The sequence below is a fragment of the Thermobia domestica genome, chromosome 8 (genome assembly GCF_964235325.1).
Source record: "Thermobia domestica chromosome 8, izTheDome1.hap1.1, whole genome shotgun sequence".
Taxonomy (NCBI): Eukaryota; Metazoa; Arthropoda; class Insecta; order Zygentoma; family Lepismatidae; genus Thermobia; species Thermobia domestica.
In genome coordinates, this window is record NC_137461.1 from 227,893,637 (window position 1) to 227,916,537 (window position 22,901).

General features: G+C 34.6%; 1 protein-coding gene across 9 annotated transcripts in view; it reads left to right on the forward strand.

Moving 5' to 3' along the window:
* The window catches only part of mtd (TLD domain-containing protein mustard), a 1,050,893-nt gene that overhangs the window by 569,630 nt on the left and 458,362 nt on the right, over positions 1-22,901 (forward strand). Inside the window, exon 1 of one of the 9 annotated variants that reach the window (XM_081769480.1) lies at positions 16,897-16,956. The exons of the other annotated variants lie outside the window; for them this stretch is intronic. Coding sequence (XP_081625606.1) covers positions 16,919-16,956 — 38 coding nt within the window. The 5' untranslated portion in view covers positions 16,897-16,918. Of the gene's footprint in view, positions 1-16,896; positions 16,957-22,901 lie in introns of those variants that run through there. 9 annotated transcript variants of the gene reach the window in all.

Below are 22,901 nucleotides of genomic sequence, written 5' to 3' on the forward strand. Positions count from 1 at the left end.
ATTCCGCACGAGCTGCAGTAAGCTTCTGGTAAATTCGGACGCTCTGTAGAAAAGAAATTGACGGATGTTATTGCCAGAAACTCCGACTACAAAACAATTGAAGTTATGAGAAAATACCTTCAAGGGTTAAATTTTAATTTTTCCAGAAAATATAGATACCAAACTTACTTCTCTCTATAAATATTGTCCAATAACATTTATTGATGTTAACAGGCCATCTGCCTGTGGCTACAAATGTCACAAAGTTACACTAAAAAATGAAGAAAGCATTTTGAAATATATTGCAAGGGTAATTACAGAAGGAGTAAATGCTTAAATATGATTTTTTTGTACTGTGGAAATGTGTAAAAAAGTGAGGCTCATATCATTTCATGTAAAGTAAATGCACCCTAAAATGCAAATGTGAATAAAAACTAAAGATAGTGTTCTCATATTACTGTTTTTTTTTTTTTTTTTTTTTTTTTTTTTTTAATCTCATAATTTGAGTGTGTGTGTTTTAAACAGCAGTATATAGAGTAACTGTCATAAAAATAAATTCTGAAGAGAAGTCCCTGAAAGGTAAAATACACTTTCGCTATTATGTTCACCTACAAAACATTGTCACAACTTTGCTGCAAGTTTGAAAATGCTCTCTTTTATCGCATTGTTAGTACGTATTAAGTGCATACTTTAACACATTTAACAGCATAGTTGCATGCATATTTCACGAATTTTCAGTGCATAAAACTCCGATGTCTAGTCATGACTGAGATTGTTTGGCCGGTTGTAAGGAGGGACAAGGACTATTTTACGTAGGAAAGGAAGTGAGGGAAATACTTATGAAAGAAATCGAAGGAAAATGTAAAGGTAATCGAGGTTGAAATTAGAGAGAATCTGAAAGTGAAATTGGTGAAGTACTGCTTACCTGCAGGAACTTAAAAGTAGTGGTCTTAAATGCAAAATGAATAAGTTGATAGAAGAAAACTTCTCCTAATGATAAGTTTGCAATCAAGAATAATTGCTATTCCACTTTCCCTAAAAATGTATCTCTCTTAATAATATATGAACCTTATTCACTAGCTCGCAGAATCACAACACTTGCTTGCAGAATCATATATCTAATTAATACCTTCAACTAGAACGCAAACAAACATGTAGATTGTTTTCACTTGATTTTTTTTAAAAGTCAAAGTGGTTGTGAATTCTCAAATAATGTTTAATAAAAGCAATTTCAACATATATCTGAACACTAAACATCACACTGTAGCTAGTGTTGATATTTTCTTGGAATTACGCTTTTATTGTGTACAATCAAGAGGACATTCTCCCATAGATGTTCCATAGATTTTTGTATGGCTTAATTTGGTGGAATTAGATAAAATGGTTTTCGTAGTCTAGGAATTATTCGTAGTAGTTAGGCAGTGATTATGGAGCAGTATGTTTCTCACCTGTGTTTAATCCGATAGAATGTAATTTTGTGCGAACGTGACCTTCAAGGTTTAACATAATACATAAACTATCTTTTATTACAATTATTTGTTATATTCTCAAGTAATCGAGTAGTACAGGCACCTTATTACAGCTATATTATTGTAGTGCAGATGATTTAAAGTTTAGATAAACTCCTGGGTTATACGGTATGAAATTTATTGAAATACTTACTTCATTTCATGATAAACTTTTTCACCAAGCAAAAAATCTACAATGTATGTTATTAATTTCACTCATGTCACCTGAAGCATGCTTCCATTGTAGAATAATAGAAAAAAATGCTGAGAATTAAATTACGAAGACATAGAAATCGTAATGCAGATGCTATAAATTTTTACATAACGTGGCTACGGTTGGACGTTTTGTGGGTTCAATTAAATGCTGAGGAATTGGTTCCGTGTGTTTTAGCTGGTGAAAAGAAAATTGCTTTCCTCATTCATTGTTTTTATGAGTCATAAGGTATAGACTCCAATAAAGCTGACGTTCTTGTGATCACATAAAGAGCCGAGTTACGAGTAAGAGGAGTATTCGCACTATTATTAAACTTTAGGCAAGGGAAAAAATTAATTACGACCGTTACGTAAACATGACTGTTTTTATTATGATTCAATCATCTTTAGCTGTCTTCTATATTTCGTTCATTGACCTTCGTAACTAAACTTAGCCTTATAATATTTCTTTTTGTCTCCTCTCTCTTTCAGATATAATTTGTAGTTAGTTCATTGTCAACGACGTTTTATTTCATATTAAAGTGCATCCAAGCTTATGCGAGCTCGTATTGTAAGAATGACACAGAATGATGAGAAACCATAAAACAAGAAATTTAGAATGGGCTTATATATATATATATATATATATATATATATATATATATATATATATATATATATATATATATATATATATATATATATACAGTGAAACCTCCCTTAACGGACACCTCTATAATACGGACAGATTTTTTTGTCCCGGCAAAAATATATGCTCTCTTACGGAACAAAACCCTCCCTTTTACGGACACTCTCAGATACGGACGCGGACAGTCCTTTTCTCCCCAAATGTTTGAATAACCTCTTCATAACGGACAGGAATTGTTCTGCGATATATTACAGTATACAGAAAAGTCTTTTCCCCATAAGTGTATCTCTCGAGTCCAAACCTGGTGAACCATCAAACAGAACAGCTGAACTTGTAATTTTTCCGCAATAAACTGCTTTCTAGCAGAAATCCTAGAAAATTTTCAATAAGCAATAACACTCATGCAAGGTTAGTCGTAAGGCCAGGAATTCTATGCGAAAGATCTTCCCTTCCCTAACAAATTTAATGCTTTTCCTCTGGACTTTGCATCTTTACCGACAATTTCATAGATAACAAAACAAACATTGTTTGTTTTACAATAACATTTTCAACGAGCAATGCTGCCTCTCTTACTTTTTTTTTGGAAAAGAAACATTTTTCTTTTACTCATGATACTGGAACAAATCTGGGTTGGAGTTTTCCCGGCTTCCCTTTTTTATTTTCTGTAAAAGGATATTCTTTGTGATTGGGCCTGGGTCAATAAATATGCACCCCCAATAGCTTGCCTTTTCATCCATTCTGTCAACGAAGATGCCGCGCACACAAACACACACACACATGTTTCTTCTGCAATCGTACTGAGGATTTTTAGAGGACACTTGCTAGTGAGTTTTATTACCGTTATAGAAGAAAAAGCATGCCTTTTTCGTTAAACATTGTCCAGCAATAATAGGCTATGATTTATAGAAATGAATTTCTCCTTCATCCCTCCCAGTAATTCAAATTGTACTAAATAAGACTATTTTCATATTGAATTTTACGTATTTACGCCCATACATAATGTATTTACTGTATATTTGCATACAATTACCCTTATGAGAAATTAAATTTCTGTAACCTCTCTATAACGGACACCTCTCAGTAACGGACAAAACTTCATGTCCCATTGGTGTCCGCTATTGAGAGGTTTCACTGTATATATATATATATATATATATATATATATATATATATATATATATATATATATATATATATATATATACAGGATGAAATTTACATAATTACAATTGTGAATTCCTAGAGATGCATTTTATCTTACCATGTACGATACAGAAATAAAGTTTCAGAGTTTACCATTTATATCAATTAACCAAATAATTTACAATTATCAATGCTTCGGTTCGTGAAACTTCAATGAATTTTTACGTTCGCACAAAATTATATTCTATCGGATTAAACGCAGCTGAGAGACATACTGCTCCATAATCACTGCCTAACTACTAGGAATAATTCCTAGACTACGAAAACCTTTTTATTCAATCCTTAAGTAACATTATATTCGTCAGAATATACAGGATGGGCCATTTTAATTAATCCACGGAAATATCTGAAAAATGATAAAACATAGAAGAAATTTTTGAAGTACACGTTATATATTGCTAAGGGGGAAAACCAATTCCGCCAAAAGTACCCCTCCCCGCCCCCCCTAAATGGGGGTAACGGGGGGTAACTTTGAAATGTCAAATGGGAACATGGGTCGAGTAATACCTCGTTCGAAAGGTCTTGGAAAACTAAGTAACGCTGTACCAAAAGGTGTTCCATATTCTGCACCGGTTTCAAAATGGCCGCCATAATATGGTTCGGAAACTCCAGTACCCGTAGTGTGAAAACCATGGAAGGTAAATGAATGGAACAAAATTGAAATAATTAAATATCATAGGGCATATCGAACGGTGTGGTCCCTGTGATCCCAGTGGCCTCCCTAAAGGGGTCTTGGGGGCTAACTTCAAAATTTCAAATAGTAACATGAGTCGAGTGGTACCTCGTTCGATAAATCTTGCAAAATCTAACATATTGCAGGAGAAAACGATTGATGTGAAATGGCAGTGTTCTCAAAAGGCCGCCGAAACATAGTATCCGTGTCAGAGAAAAGGTTTAGTACCCGTAGTATGAAAGCGATTGGAGATAAATCAACAAAAGAAAAACTGGAGTAAGGCACATCGAGAGGTGTTGTCGGGGTGACTCCAAGGGCCAACTGAAAGGTATCCGGGGCCAACTTGAAAATTTCAAATAGCAGCTTGAAGCGAGTAACATCACGTTACATAGACAAATTAATATCAAACAGCTTCTGTAAGAAAATTTTCGACATGAGACACCGTTTTCAAAATGATCGCAAAGATATGTTGACTGTGTCTAAGAAAACGTCTAGTGCCCATAGTATGAATACGGTTAGACATAAATGAAAATAACGAAAATTAAATAGGAAAACCACGGAGGCGTTCCAAGGCTCGAGAATAATACAACAGAGATAAAAATATTAGAGTAAAATTGCCATAATGTATAGAGAGAAATCCAAGTCCTGCAAAATAATCTCTCCCTGCGCTCTGTATGTGAGTGGGATGGAAAGTAAAGTGAAAGTTCAAACGAGAACTCTACTTTAATTCGTAAATTAAGCCTAACCTTACAAATAGGTATGGTGTGGTTGAAACATTTGTTTGTAAGGATGACGCTGTAGTGACTAAAAAAAGAGAAACTTTTATGCAATGCGTGCTGGTTATTCAGAAAGCATTTCGGGGATATACGTACACACCGTTTCGTCCCTCAAGCTCACAATATGACATGAATGCTAATAGTTAATCAAAATGTAACTGTGGCCATCCGCGTTAACTTAGTGCACTAATTCTCTATGCATGAAGTCTGCCTTCCAAACAGCATTGGGTATGTCAAGCGTACGCCCGAACCGTTGTCCGGTCGGACATTGAAATTTTGAAGTTAGCCCACAAGACCCCTTCAGGGAGGCCACTAGGATTACAGGGATTACATCATTCGATATGCCTTATGATATTTAATTATTTCAATTTTGTTCCATTCATTTACCTTCCATGGTTTTCATACTACGAGTACTGGAGTTTCCGAACCATATCATGGCGGCCATTTTGAAACTGGTGCACAATATGAGACATCTTTTGGTACAGCGTTACTTAGTTTTCCAAGACCTTTCGAACGAGGTATTACTCGACCCATCTTCCCATTTGACATTTCAAAGTTACCCCCCGTTACCCCCATTTAGGGGGGGCGGAGAGGGGTACTTTTGACGGAATTGGTTTTCCCCCTTAGCAATATATAACGTGTACTTCAAAAATTTCTTCTATGTTTTATCATTTTTCAGATATTTCCGTGGATTAATTAAAATGGCCCACCCTGTATATATATAATGTATTTGCTACTACTAATTGATAACTCACAGTAATTGTTATGTTTCTGTTTCATCTAAGTATAATATTTTTAGAAAGGCTTTTGACCGCGTGAATTGGGAATTGTTGTTGGGAGTTCTAACAAAGATAGGGTTGGAATGGAAAGATAGAAGACTCATAAGAAACTTATACATGAACCAACAAGTAAGTGTTAGAATAGGGGAAGAACTGACGGAAGAGAGTACAATTGGAAGGGGAGTTCGACAAGGATGCTGCCTCTCGCCAACACTATTTAATGTCTATCTAGAAGAGATAGTAAAAAAGAGCCTACATGATGATGATGGCATTTCGGTAGGAGGTAGAATGATTAGATGCATAAGATTTGCAGACGATATGGCCCTTGTTGCAGATTCTGAAAAGAAAATCAATAAAATGTTAGAAAAAATGAGAAGGGGCTTTGAAGAATATGGGATGAAAATAAATGTTAGAAAGACAAAAGCCATGGTGATTGGAACGAAGGGGTCTGTGTCAAATATAAAAATAGGAGGGGAGAAAATAGAACAAGTGAATAGTTTTCGATACCTGGGTAGTGTTCTTAGTAATGACATGAAATGCGAACGTGAAATAAAAGCAAGGATAGGAATGGCGAAAGAAGCCTTTAAAAGAAAGAAAAGTCTGTTTTGTGGGACCTCGAACAAAGAGTTGAGAAAAAGACTCATAAAATGCTTCGTGTGGAGTGTTGTGCTGTATGGGGCGGAAACGTGGACATTGCGTAAGGGTGACGAAAATCGACTGGAAGCCTTCGAAATGTGGGTGTGGAGAAGAATGGAAAGAGTTAGTTGGGTCGAGCGGAAAACGAATGAGAGAGTGTTAGAAATGGTGGGTGAGAAAAGAACACTTTTAGATATTATTAGGAAGAGGAAGAGAAACTGGTTGGGACATTGCCTAAGAAGAGATTGTATCATGAGGGACGTCCTAGAGGGTATGGTGGCGGGAAAGAGAGGGAGGGGGCGAAGGAGACTACAATTAATGGATGATATTAAAACAGAAAGATCATACGCGAAGACGAAAAGGTTAGCGGAGGATCGTGGAGCATGGAAGCTTCTCAGCTGCGGCAAGTGACCTGCCAATAAAGGCAGAATACCTATGATGATGATGATGATGTTGAATTTTACAGGAAACTAGAAAATGCCCCCCAGTGTTACTGTGGGCAATGTGTCGCATTCTGAACTCGATGTCTCGTACAAAATTCGAGCGTTTCGTATCGCCTACTTAAGGAAATACTTTGAATCCTTTTGCTTCTATTCTAGGTAAAATATTAAAACAAAGCTAAGCAAGTGTGTAATTATTTTAAATGAAAAGTACAAACATCAAATTTCATGTCTATAATCCTTAGGGCTTCCGAGATATGGATGTCCTTGCAACCTTCACCCCTCTTTTCACATCTTTCCTTTCCCTCTAGGACAAATATCAAACGAGCGAGACATGCCACAATTGTGAATTATATTTTGTAACTCGTCCTTTGTAAAACTCTTTATTCAATCCGACAAAGAAATTGTATATTAATATGTCCCTCTTTAAAAAATAGTAGCCATAGAAGTGATACAAAAATTTACTGGCTTCCTCTTTCTTTATCTCTACATGGGTTGTAGTTTTTAGATATAACCCTTGTTTTAGGGGTCCTAACTCTTTAACCGCAATAATGTAATGAACATTCTTACTGATCGTATAGAATAGTTGCATGCTTTATGTTACATAATTAATCTACTCTGGTTAACGTGTTTCTTTTCACCCAACAGTTCATTCAAGTAATTATGCATATTTAACCAGGATATTATAAAAAATAACTTTTTTTGTTATCAGAAATAAGGAAAACTTTAGTATTAATATGCAGAATTGATTGCTTTCCTTTACTTCGAGGAAAGCCTATATCGATATTAGCCTATAAGTACTGAATTTCTTTTCGAAATATAATTTTTAACTGTAACAAAACATGACATCTACAAAGCAAAAAAATCCAAGATCACAATGACCCACTAAAAACTCAAAACTTTCAAATGAGAACATTAGATGAGTGATATCTCAAACAAAAACTTGCGACACACAAAGAAGCAATTATATAATATCATTGCTTAATTCGGTCCCACTTGAGACTTGTGATGATAATCAATGTATCTCCTGTAGCAAAAGTCTACTTTCAGATACTTTCAGATATTAACATCTCTTCTGGTTTTCTCATAAATTTTTTGAGTTCATGTGAGTCACTGGGCCAGTGAGGTCCTACTTGTTCTTGCTTGCAAGATGGAGCATGTTTATTAATCCATACTGAAGCACGAATGCGGTTTTTGCCTGTTAATCATGTCTGTTTAATCCTTTTGTAACTCAACTTGAATCACACTGGAAGCCATTGCTCACCTTTGGTCTCTGGTTCGATTCCAAGCCAAGTGAGTTCGTGGTGGTCAACATCGTGTATGTGGGTGTTCTTGAGTTCTCACGTTTCCTTCCACATTCTCATACCACAAGCTGTTTCATAATTATTCACTTCGATTATCCGTCTCGTGTAGCCTAGGATTAGAATTAGGAATAGGGATTAGATTTCTGGGCTTTCGGCATCTATGGCCATGTTAGCCCGTCACATATGAAGGATGACGTCCCTCGGAGATTACACTAACCGAAGAAAGGGTAGGAAGAAGATTGAGGAAGCGGCCTGGGACTTACATGTTAGGTACCATTCCGGCATTTGCCTAGTGTGAATGAGGAAAACCCAGGAAACCCTCACTCAGAATGGCTAGGCTGAAAAAGCTTTTTACGCTTTTCCGACCGAGTGTCCTTCATCCTAAAGAGCATAATATGACACTGCGTACTCCTTTAGAAAGCTTCCATTTATCATATGTTGAAATAACCTAGAAAAAATACAATCCGAAATTAGGAGAGAATAGTTTTTCTTTATGAAAAATATTGTACGAGTATCTTCCCGTATCTTCGACATTGAAAATTTCTTTCACTAGTTTTATTATTATTATTATTATTAAGAAAAAACTAGCTTTAATCGTTGAATTTGAAAAGCTTGTGGCAATTTTTGCCCAACTTTTAATCTTCAGTGTTGGTTCTTCTGTTCCAGTTTTGTAGTAATATTGTCGTCAGTGTCAAAAACTTCTCAATTTGCATTTATAGCTGTTTTTATTACTTTGTAGTTGCATTTCAAGTCGGCCGATGAGAGTTCGTGTCTGATAATACAATATCAGGTGCTCATTTTTTTTTTTCGCTTTTGCTCAGCCTCATTTCCAAGAATTTATAGTCAAGTGCTGTTTCACGTTATGAATTGTTCTGCATATGAGTGTGTTCACTTTGCATAAATAAAAACGTTCTTGAGATCTTGCTGACGATGGAAGTTTTCTTTATTGGAGTTTCTCTTACGAGAGAAAACTTCACGATGATGGTCTTGCGATTCTGTTATCATAGTTTTTCTTTTCTTTTCTTTTCTTTTATACAATCGATTGTTTCACGTAGATTATTTGCATATATTTTTTCAGAAATATTTTTAATGAAGGCTTATCTGATTTCGAGGTCTTAAGCGTCAGGGTGCCATAAGGATTAATTTCGTAATATCTACAAATTTTACTATATTATCGGTGTATATCGTGGAATAATGCCCAAGGTTGATACACATAATAATCAATAAATCTCACTCGATTTAATAAAATAACATGGGTGAATATAATTTCTCATGTGTAGTTTCCGAATAAATCCAGAAATATGATTTATTTTGTAAAGCTAAAAGTTGATGTACCATACCGATGCCACCCCACTGATTCTGTAGTACACCCTTATCAAGTTTTAAGACAAAACTGATTCTGTAGTATACGCTCATTAAACTTTAAGAGATAAAACTGATTCTGAAGTATACACTCATTAAGCTTTAAGAGATAAAACTGATTCTGAAGTATACACTCATTAAGCTTTAAGAGATAAAACTGATTCTGTAGTATACACTCATTAAGCTTTAAGAGATAAAACTGATTCTGTAGTATACACTCATTAAGCTTTAAGAGATAAAACTGATTCTGTAGTATACACTCATTAAGCTTTAAGAGATAAATCTGATTCTGTAGTATACACTCATTAAGCTTTAAGAGATAAATCTGATTCTGTAGTATACACTCATTAAGCTTTAAGAGATAAATCTGATTCTGTAGTATACACTCATTAAGCTTTAAGAGATAAATCTGATTCTGTAGTATACACTCATTAAGCTTTAAGAGATAAATCTGATTCTGTAGTATACACTCATTAAGCTTTAAGAGATAAAACTGATTCTGTAGTATACACTCATTAAGCTTTAAGAGATAAAACTGATTTTGTAGGATACACTCATTAAGCTTTAAGAGATAAATCTGATTCTGTAGTATACACTCATCAAGCTTTAAGAGATAAAACTGATTCTGTAGTATACATTCATCAAGTTTTAAGAGATAAAACTGATTCTGTAGTATATACTCATTAAGCTTTAAGAGATAAAACTGATTCTGTAGTATACACTCATTAAGCTTTAAGAGATAGAACTGATTCTGTAGTATACACTCATTAAGCTTTAAGAGATAAAACTGATTCTGTAGTATACACTCATTAAGCTTTAAGAGATAAAACTGATTCTGTAGTATACACTCATTAAGCTTTAAGAGATAAATCTGATTCTGTAGTATACACTCATTAAGCTTTAAGAGATAAATCTGATTCTGTAGTATACACTCATCAAGCTTTAAGAGATAAATCTGATTCTGTAGTATACACTCATTAAGCTTTAAGAGATGAAGCTGATTCTGTAGTATACACTCATTAAGCTTTAAGAGATAAAACTGATTCTGTAGTATACACTCATTAAGCTTTAAGAGATAAAACTGATTCTGTAGTATACACTCATCAAATTTTAAGAGATGAAGCTGATTCTGTAGTATACACTCATTAAGCTTTAAGAGATGAAGCTGATTCTGTAGTATACAGTCATCAAGTTTTAAGAGATGAAGCTGATTCTGTAGTATACAGTCATCAAGTTTTAAGAGATGAAGCTGATTCTGTAGTATACAGTCATCAAGTTTTAAGAGATGAAGCTGATTCTGTAGTATACAGTCATCAAGTTTTAAGAGATAAAACTGATTCTGTAGTATACACTCATCAAGTTTTAAGATAAAACTGGTTCTGTAGTATATCCTCGTCAAGGTTGTTACTATGATGACACTAGCAAAAATGGCAATACACAACGTGGTTAATGAATTACAGCCCAAAATTCAGCTTAAATCTTAAACTATATTTTATTATTATTATTATTATTATTATTATTATTATTATTATTATTATTATTATTATTATTATTATTATTATTATTATTATTATTATTATTATTATTATTATTGAAAAGATGAGATACGCATAAAATACTTAAAGTTTGTGCCAAGCCAAACGAATTATTGCTTAATACAAAAATTATGTTTTCAATTGTAATTCTATCAGACATTAGTTTGCTTAGCTTTGCATAGACTTTAAACTTTTGTATTAATAATATTGTAGTAACAAAGACTTAGTAGTTAGAGAGAGATCCTTTTAAAAATTGTTTTCTTCTTTTTAACGCTTTTAAAATTATTTTCTATTTTTTAACATTTATTGAAGTCTGTTAATATTTTTTATAAAAGTTTTTAAACTTTATTTTAAAGCCACGTGCTCCTTAAGCTTTTTAAAAGTCGCTTAATACCTTTTTTTAAGTTTGCTTTATTTTTGCACTTCTTCGTTATCCGAGTAGTTTAAGTATGTACCTGAACTAAAGATAGAACAAACTTTCAATAAAAATAGGTCGGCATATGAAACATATGTAAACAAATATTTTTCTTCAAATCAGTCACGACGTTAAGGAAGAAGAAAATGAAATGACATCTTTCAGTTGAACGTCCCAGGATTATACCCGTTAGGCTAAAGAGGACGGATGATTAATGCAAGTGAATGATAATGGAATAATTGGTGGAATAAGAATGCGGGAGGAGACGGAAGTACCCCGAGAAACCCACGGACACGATATTGTTTATGACAAAAGTTAAACGCGTTACCACTGAGGGGCCACCGTGCCCTCTCTCATCACGCGATAAAAAAATGAACATAGCCACAATCAATTACGGTATTAGCACTGTCACTCGTTGAGAAATTTCGTGATCTAGCTCCGCGAAGTTATATGTAAACATACTCATAATGAAAACGGGTTGAATTGAGAACCTCAGCTTTATATATAAGCTAACCTAATATTAATACTGTGAAATGTTATTGGATAATTTGTGTAATCATAATATGACTTTTTGTGTCATAATTATGAATTACTGTAAATGAAGGAACATAAAGTTCATAAGGTAGTGTGATTTCACTCAGCAGCACGGTGGCTTAAAGGTAAAGCGCTCAACTTCAGTGCAAATTCGATTGCAGACCATGTGAGTTTCTGGTCAACAACATTATCTGTGAGCTACTAATTGATTCATAATAATACACTTGCCAGTCTTCTTTAGCCTGTAGGGCATATACGAGGGTCGTTAGAATAAAAGTTTCATTTATTTTATTTCATTCATACCATATTCATTACGCTATTTCCGTACATGAGCTCCTTCGTGGCTAAGCGGTTAGCGTACGCGCCTTTGACGTGAGAATCCGGGTTCGATTCCCGACGGGAGCTCATGTGGTCCGGATTCCACGTTAATCAGTAGGTCTTGTCTCATTTAGCCTCACTGCTGAAAAGGACGTTGAACTCAAAATGAATCAATCTCCGTAATAACTCTTAATGTGATTCTTAAAAGTTCTGTAACTTTGTTATTTAGGTATTTTCTGTTTTGTTGAAAAACTTTTCATAATTCTCTCACTATAAACGGAGTAAAGACTCATTAAATTCACAATTATACTCTGTATGTAACCAGTATTTCTTCCTCGCCTTTGTTAGTTTCTCACAATGTTCCATAGACTCTATTAACAATATTATTTTCTGCAAAAGTCACCAAGAAGGATTAACTGAAAAGATATCCTTGTTCTACTTTACTTTTTGCTTTTCTCTTATATGTGTTGTTTGGAGATGTCTTTCTTGTAATGAGTGTTGTGTTTTTCAATTTTCGTGAGAACTTGCTATCTTCCAAAATGCAGTAAATTACAAGTATTTTATTACTATTACTATTATTATTAATAATATTTTTTCTCCATTCTCGTCTCATCAGGTGGTATAGTACCATACGAGCCATTCAAGAATATTACTGATTCTCTGTGTTTTTTTCATTTGTTCTGGGGACTAGAGAAAGTTTCTTACAATTTTGCATGTGTCCAGCATTACGTTTTCCTGTATCTTCTTTATCAGCATCTAACCAGAGACCTCTCTCACCAGAAGTGAGCTAAACATTACTCTAATTTTTATCCAAGGCAAGAATTCCCGCCCGGTGATTGAACCCGGGACCACGCTCACAGGTTATATATGCGTTACTCACTTGGACACAAAGGGATAACCTTAACCTCTTGGTTGATTTGCAATCGTTAATGTTCCTTTCAGAACCGAGGCTATATGAAACGTGGACTTAGAGATTAACGTGAAGCCCGGCTCAGACTTTGAAGGACTATAGTTACTCATCAATGACAACACAGTCACTCAGCACTAACTAGTAAGAGAACTTCTCGCCAAATAGGCGTTGTGGCGGACGAACACCGTGTTCGTGAGTTTTTCCGTGATTCTCCCGTTTCTTCCTATTTTCTTCATTTCATCATTGTCATCAAGCTCATTATCACTATCTGCCTTAGTCTCGAAGCATAATTGTGAAACGTTAAACAAACAAACAAAAAATACAAGAACTCGCTACTGTTCCTTGAAAGTATGTTTCAGCAAAGCAAGCAATGTTAGGATGAGCTTGAACTATGACCTCCCACAGAAATCGAGGTCCAGGTCTTGTATGCTCACCATATATCCTCGAGAAAGTTCTTTTCTCATGTTCTTTGTTCTACATATTTGTATATAGGCTAATACGTACAATATCCGTCGTTGAGTGTTTAATCGTACTTGCGTAAAGATGCCCCACTTTTTCATTATTACCCATTTTCCACTCCTGCAATTGAGATTAGGTTGTTGAATTTATGATCAATTAGAAGACTGATGTCTTGTTTATAATACCTCGAAATTTTGTTTCAGTAAATTTAAAAACTTAAAATAAACCATTTACAAAAACCTTCAAGTGGGGCATCTTCGGCATGCATGTGGGGGAAAGATGCTCCAGTACACAATTTCCAAAATGTGTTCATAAACATCATAGAAACAGACAATTATGCTTTTGTACCACTAATATTACTAACTTTAATTTCTACTATCTATCTATCTAATTATAAAGAAACTTTTCAACAAAATGACAAATATTCTCCATGTATATTTTCTAAATCTCTTTGTAAACAATGGATAAAAATAAAAGAGAAAAAGAAATGTGGACCTTATATATTACTATCATTTGTTCATTTTTTTCAAACTTGGATTCTTGCGACCACAATTAATGCAGTGACATGCAGTGAACCTACAGTTTAAATCCAAACCACCATAATCGTTCAAATTTTCCAAGGCGTTCACCCAGGGAATCAAACCCGGGATTCGTGCACCAAAGGGACACGTACTAGCCACTGGACCAGAGGGAGGATGGTTTTCTTTTAATATGTAAAAATCTTCTTCCTGGAAAAGTAATGCCTCCCCTTATAATAACTTCCTAGCTACAACACTGGTACATCTATGATTATATCTGATGGATTAGTGGAAATGCTCTTCATTTTGCAATGAAGGAATATTTGATTTGCCCTTCAACGAGATAAAGGAAGTTGTGACAAATCAAGTGTGTCGCAGGACTCCAAGGATACTTTTTAGTATGTTGAACAACCCTCATACATATTCAGCTCGCACAAATGGCTTAAAAGTCAACCCATGCACAATCTTTTGATACAGCTTGCTAGCCAACTAGTGTCATATACATATGCTTATGTAAAATTTATTCAGTCCAATGTTGATCACGTAAGGAGGGAAAAGAAAAAAAGTTTATAAATAGAATATTATATCATTGAAAGCAGCAACCCAGCCAGGAGACTAAGCCCCTGCTGGAATTTACCGTTTGCTTCTGAGTGAACAATTAATTACTGGTTATTACAGAACAATTAGTGTTTCATATTCAAACAAAACATTGTTTAAAACATAACGAACGTACAAATCCTTGCAACGCGTCATAAACTGCTTGTTCCGAACAGAAATCTTAAACCTTTAATGTTATAAAGTGAGGCAACTTTGCTTCGATTTCACTGGGGCAACTTTCCCAATTTTGAAACAGACACCCCAGTCGATTATATGACAGGGGCGGATCCAGGACCAACTTCTGGGGGGCGATGGGTTGTCATACTGCTACTTTTAAGGGCTCCAAACTTTGGGATGAGCTTTATTTATATATATAAAATAAGAAAGTTTCCTCTTCTGGGGGGGGGGCAATCGCCTCGATCCCCCCTGGACCCGTCCCTGGCCCAGAACTACCCAAAGATTACTATGGTTAACAAATAAATTAAAACTATTGTACTTGGAACACAATTTATTCATGTATCATATTTAACAGCGGCATTCAATATATACTGTATATTCCGCGTACAGTTAACGATATGTTTCCATTCTAGTGGGTACCTCTAGATTTAAGTTATCTTTAATTACAATTATAGGTAACTATATCAAATAATAAATTATAGAATTTAGTATTTATTAACTAAAATTCCAACTCCTGTTAATTAAACAACGAACGCAACTGCAAGATTTCGTTCTTGGCGGTATAAGCAATAGTGATTCTCGGAAAAAGGGCAATACAAATTCTCTCTCGGAGAAATGGTTTTTATTATCATTCACGAAGTGTATGTATGAATTATGCTTCTTTTAAATTTTACGTACCTCCTTATATTAAAAGTCATCACTTACTCCAAATTGAATAAGACTTTTATATAGGGCGGTCAGAGCAAAAACGAATCAAGACCAATTGAGCTTGTCTGAAAACAACAGTGAACTAACTGCTTTTTTCATGATTTTTTTTTTTTTTTTTTTTTTGAAACATTGAGAAATCGCCTTCACGTGACCGTTGCGTCAGTTTCTACACTTACTTTGTTGTGGCATAAGATTCGGTGAGGGATTGCCGTAGCTCAAGTGATTTCATGCTTAAATCGGCGAAAATGTAATTAGTTCATTCTGGTTTCGGATAGTTCAGTTACCAAAGTTGTGAGAAAAAGAGATGTTTCTATGGTACACTTACGTACATTGACAACTTAACACTTTCTATTTACATTATAAGAGCTATTTACGATATCTAGACATGAATTTTTTGAGCTCTCAAAGGAGTTCAGTTAGAGATCTTATAGATAAAAATGACGGAAAGTGGACTCCTTGGCGGTCTACTTGCTACCTCGTGTGTCTCTTGATGCACGGAGACCCAGGTTTGATTTCCGCTGGGAGAGCATTGGATACATTAAGGTGGTTCGAATTCCACATTAAACTGTAGGTCTACGTCTCATATAGCCGCGGCACTGGAAACAAACTTTTTACTTCAATAAACAAACGAACAGTAAATCCCAAGATGATGTCCTTGATTATTGCATGAGTACTATTTGAATTCCATGTAACTTCAGTTCCTGCCCTGAACTTCTTTCAGCTATAGATGTTAAGAGATGTGGAATACTGTGGAAGGTGAGAGCAGCTTTTCTATGCTTCGTTGGATATTTTTAATTGGGAATTGCAGTCGTTTATTTATCATGCCAAGGTCGTTTGATAGAAACTTTTTTGAGCAATTGAAAAGTTTCACTATAGCTGAATTAGATGGATATCTGGCTTGTTTTCTTCTGCGAAAATGCCAGAAAAATAGGTTGATAGTTGGTGAATACTATGAATCCTACTTCTCTTATCATCTATTCAAATTTCGGTCCATGAGAGTTGCATAACAAGCTCGATCATAGCACTTCCCGTGGCAGATTCCTTCGGCGCGGTGTGGACTTCCCTTCCCAGGTTTCGCTTCGTTTGTTGCAGGTTCTTTGGTCATTTACCTTGCGTTCAGTGCCATCTACTCAGTGTTTGCTTGCTGTTGTGTCAAGTGTGTCGGATGGTGTGCGTGTCCGGAATCCGTGTATGTGTTGTGTTTTGACATGAAAATAGTTGACCGACATAATATACGTCGGTAGTGATGAAGTTCTTTAGCAAGGAGAATTGGTTTCGCAGAAGGTAATAACAGGGATTTCGTTCTTTTATAGTACGTATTTGTGGCAATGGTGTTTATATCTTCATTTGGTTCAGTACTACCACAGAGTTAATCATGTTCAAGATTTCCTCTAAAGCCATACCAACAACTGGTATCTTGCTATAACTAATGATCACATTGGCCTATATGCCTATTACAAAATTGTTCCTCTGTAAATGTGTCAGAATACTGTTGTGACGTGCAACTAAATCAAATGAAGACGTATGTGCGTTCTGCAGTATTCCTTTGGAATATAGTGAAATCGTACACCGAACATTTTAAAGGAAAAACTTATATAGGTGCTTAATTTATTGCAGATTAAGTGTTGTTTTCATCATTGAGAGTACTAGACGGAACATGCAGTTTAATATGGAATCCAAACTAAATGTGTACATCGGGAATCAAACCCGAAACTACTCACGTACATGTAGAAAATTAACAATGATCGGCAATGTTTTCTTTTATTTTTATTGGGTCGAAAGATAATATATTTCAGGTAAAAATTTTCTTGTAGACCTTATATCTAGAGAACTACATATAATGTAGCCAAACACAAACTATCACTTAACTCAGAACGATATGCTTATTCCGTAAATAAAGAAAAATCGATTTAGAGGCAGTTCAAAAATGGCCTTTGATCCAAAAAAAAAAACTCCAATATATTTCAATCAAATATTTTCTTGTTAAATACTGCTTGTTTGCACAAAGAATACGTATAAAATCATAAGTGATTTTTGTTGAATTAATTTGCGTTTAGAGTGCCACTTACTGAAATCGCATCACATATATCTAAATTTCGATACATATTTGTGAGGTTTTTTTTTTTTTAACATATTAGCGTATCTTGAAGTCTCAAATGTTTCACGTGCCTACTAATGTTCAAATTGTACTTGAAGTAATTTTTAATATATATGGCGAGAGAGAGAGAGAGAATCAACTAATTTTGGACTATGATTACCTTAATGATGATTAAATTATTATTAACTTTAATGTAAAACTATTACATCAGTATTTCCAGTTCCAATAGTAGTATCCTAATAGCGACTAAAGTTTAAAATGAAGTATTTTATCCGTCTTATTAAAAACATAAAACTGTGAACAAAGAAAGAGTCATTCCAAATGAAAGAGTGTCATTACTATATTTTATTTTTTCAAAGTTCCTGTGAAATAAAGCATAGGGTTAAAATTTTGAGGGCATAATATTGGGGATTGAATGTAGAAATCATTATGATATAGTATCGACTATACTACGTCATGATATAATGTATCAGAGTACGGTTTACGTTATTTATAGTAAGAAAAACGTTATGATCATCTTGGATACTATACTACGATCATTACTATCTCTCAGCTGTCTAACCAAAAATATTACTGTTAGATGTAAAAAAATTGGAATCTACCACGTATCGTTCTTAAATCCCAGTCACTACGTCACCTGAAGATTTCAAATCTCTCAGTAAGAAGTTACGTGGTAAGAACTGTAAGATAATTATTTGGAATTATAAAAGTGAAGGTATATCCAAAATTTAATGCAATAACTCAATGGCTTATCCAGTTTATTATTCCCAATGGCTCCACTCCAGTGTTTCTTTCAGAAGCAATGTTCCCGGGGGGGGGGGTACACTTAGTGTTCCGGAGGGTCACTACTGATACTATTCTATTTATTATTATAGTATAGACGTATTATTTTGGTCTGCTCCGGGGGACAGTGCCCCCCAAAAAACAGGTCTGAAAGAAACACTGCTTAACTCTGAAATTAGTTTCAAATAATTATAGTATGCACAATTCTTATAATGTTTTTCTTTCTTAACCTAATCTTCACGTGTAACATTAGAGCCCAAACACCTATATCATTGAGTGTTGTTATAAGTAATAGTTTCGTACTATGGCAATTTTAATATGAAAATTTATTAAAATAATAGATGATATTGACAGATGATGAATGAATCTTGATCATCCTGTATCATGTTGCTAAGTCATGCATTGTTCATAATTCTATTTCAAATAATAACTTCCCATAGTCTCCTTTAGTCTGCGAGAAGCATCATAAACGTGGGATATTAAACTAAAAATAATAATAATAAACAACTTTCTCCTCTTATATTAATCAGAATACTTGGTACTACCTAATTAGTAGTTAATTACCGATCATTAACCATAAATTAATATTTAATAGTTAAGATTCCCAGAACATACCACGTTCTTCCTTAGTATTTTTGCAGTTGAGGACGTTGTCTCCTCCAAATTTTAATTTTTTATTTTTGTTGTCCAGTTGTATTTTAAAAAAATAAATAATCTTAAAATGAAATTAAAGGAAATACCTTTGAAAAAAAATCATGCACGTTTTAGCCTCACCATTATGCTTGTGTATCATGGAATCGACCCTATGTTCTCGTTGACCAACATTAACTGCCATGGTCTTTTATAAATTGTGTTATAATTATGTTTATTTACAATTATTTATTTGTTTGCCATTTTTGTTTTTTTCTTGTGTATGTGTGCTAGTTATTCATATACGACTGGATGTAGAAACAAAATAAGTTGCAATGTCAAGGTCATTTGACTCATTAATATTAAACATGTCTACATTCATTTAGTTTTAATAATAATTTCATGCTTTTATTTATTTATTTTAAGTGTACTGGGGAAATTCCAAAACACATTCTCATTCATTCTTGCGTGTAACTCCCATAAGTTCTTAGTTTAGCTAGTATAATAAGCACTTAAAAATTTTAAGCCAAATAAAATCATGAGCAAATTATGGGAAAACAAAAACTAATGTATATCTTAAACATGTTTCTACACGTGCTTAGAAACTTCGTACAGATGTTCGCAGAATTAGTTATTGACCTTAATTTTAACCAGGGGCGTCATTTCAGATTTTGCTTTTGGGGGGGGGGGGGGGGAAGGGCACCACCGACAGAAGACTTTCACGTTTTATACTAGTATATTAGTAGACAATCGATTAATGTATATGTATTCCTCAAACTCTTGGGGGGCAATTGCCTCCTCCTGCCCCCCTAAATGACACTCCTGATTTTAAACCTACCACAACAAATTACGATATCTAATTCACAAATCATGCATATCAATGAATTTCAACATACTTCCTCAGTAGCCCTTTTTTTGAGTTTTTTAAAAATACTAGCAAATGTCTATCTTCTCCTCAGGTTAGTAATATTTTGATTGGTTTGACCTAACTTTTCCCTTTTCCCTATCCTGTGCCCCGCTTTTCATTTGCGGGCCCTTTTTGTACCCTACATCTTATATTAATTGGTCCGTATAGTTCAATCACAGCCTTTCTCTAAGTACGTTTTCTTCTGCCATTCTGCCCATAGCTATTAGGATGATTCATCTACTGTATGTCTCATGATGTATCCAGCCATCCTATCTCTTCTTTTCGAAATATTCCTCAGTACGTACCTTGTTTTCCTACTACCATATCCAGTACTCTTTCATATTTGTTAACCTTATCCCCCAACGTAATTTTCAACATCCTTCTATAGCACCACATTTCGAAGGTTCTCATTCTCCAGTTTTCTTCTCCTAAAGCACTGGTCCCCAAAAATGTTTACCTGGTGCCTCCGTTCGTGAATCTTGCATACTTCATGCCCCTGTTTTTCTTTGCAATTCGTTGGTCTGACCCCTTTTGCGATTTGAGATGCACTATTGAGTTCACAAATATTCAATAATAATAATAATAATAATAATAATAATAATAATAATAATAATAATAATAATAATAATAATAATAATAATAATAATAATAATAATAATAATAATAATAATAATAATAATATTATTAATTATTATTATTATTATTATTATTATTATTATTATTATTATTATTATTATTATAATCGTATTCTCATCAATTTGTATATATTTCCAGCAAGACTTCTACCATTATAGTGCAGTATTATTTATTTACCAGCTACAGTATATTCTTAATGGAACCACAATTCTTACTCAATAGGCTACTTATTTTGTGTTTGTGTGGTATTCAACACCAATTTGTTACAACATTCGTAATATTTATAATTACAATTGTGGTTTTATTTCTGTCAGCTTGCATCCCCCAGGTTGGGAACCACTGTCATAAGGTCCATACCTCATACCCATATAACTCCATACATAGGCTATACTTTCATTATCTTTTTCTTCAGTCCCGATGTCGATGTTTCCCTCTAGAAGCTTTCATTTTCCTCGCATGGCTTCTTCGCCTGAGCTTATATTAATACAAAAGAAATTCTAATTGACATGTGCAAGTGTGTGTGTAATAGAGCTGTAATTGTGTATATGGTATCCCTTATCTCGATTTTGAATCTATTCCTTCACTTCACAGATGTATTAAGATTTAGTTAAAGTGAAATAAAATAGATTCTTTATAATTAAAAAATTAATGTTTATACAGCGGGCGTCCCCTGTAAGTATAAAAGGTGGATGATAATCTTGAAATAAACGATTATCGAAACGTTTGGGAGAATAAGAAAGTAGGGAAACTCCGATAGAATCCATAGACATCATACAATTTAGTATAAACTCGCACGGCTTGGGATTGAAGCAAGGATTCTTCACATACGATATTAGTACTGTACATTGAGTAAATGTGCTCCCTAAAATTTCATTTATTCTCTTCTTGACTATCGCATCTTATTTGTAATCTTACAGTTTATTGCATGTTCATTTGGAACCACAAATTCGATCAAATCCGAGTTTTCCTTATCGAAAGCGAAAACATTAACTTCTTACCCACAGTGCAGTTCGCTATTTGTTCATGTTTATGGTTATTTATGCAAGAAGTGGAGAAACTTTTTTTAAAAAAAGAAAAAAAATCAAGTTGCCATTTACTGTAAAAAGCGCTTAACTTCTCCAAGGTTTATGTTTTTTTTTTTTTTTTTTTTTTTTTGTATCGTCTTTCTCTTGAGCGTGTGAACAGCAGATGAAAAACTACCTAAATGTTCTTTTAAGCACTTATGTGTAGAAGATTGGTTTTCCCCCAGTATCAGTGCAGTGGCTTCGTTTGCATATTGTCGGTTTTATACTAAACCCACCAATGTACAACTTTGGCTATTCGCATTTAAGTGTACCTGGAATCCGGATGCAGATCCGGTTCTCTACGATACGATAAAGGTAACAAACAATGTGACTTCTGTCTCCTGTTGGTCAAAACAAAATATTAACTTTTCGTACTCTATGTAAAATTATACAGCTGTTAAATCTTGAAACTCCATTTTCCTATTTATAAGAAAAAGAGACCAAGAAAGTTATGTCGCTTTTTTTAGAGGTCTCTGTTCAATCGGACTTCACACCGTGAGTTGAATGCAAAAGGAGATAAGGCGAAAGTCAATTGTTGGTAGGGGATACAACATACTATCTGGACGTGACAGTTCAGTTACATCGTGAACTTGCGTAAGGACAGAATGGACATGGGACCTCCACAGAGCGTTATAAGGACGTGTACGCTGTACGAGTTCAAACTGGTATCAAACGCCGCTGCAGCAGGGCGGAAGATATGCCAAGACTTTGGTGAGGGTGTCCTGACTACGCGGACAGGAGAGTGGTGGTTTAACAAGTTTAAGGACGGTGACGAAACACTCGAAGACGAACCACGTGTCGGAGGACCAACACAGGTAAAGTGAAGATCTTCAGACAGCAATTGAGGCGAGTGGCCAGACATGTGAGGGACTGGAACTACAATTCAGTGTGAGTGGACAAAACATTTGAAAGTATCTCCATCAACTTGGGAAGTTCTACAAGTTAGGTCGATGTGTCCGGGCCAGAAGGCAACGCAAGCAAACACCTGTGTTTTTTTGCTGTTTCGTCTGAGGAAGGAGCCATTTCTGGACAGGGTGTTGACATGTAATGAGATGTGGGCCCTGTACATAGCTCCACGGCGCCGTCATCATTGGTTAGCATCCCATGAACC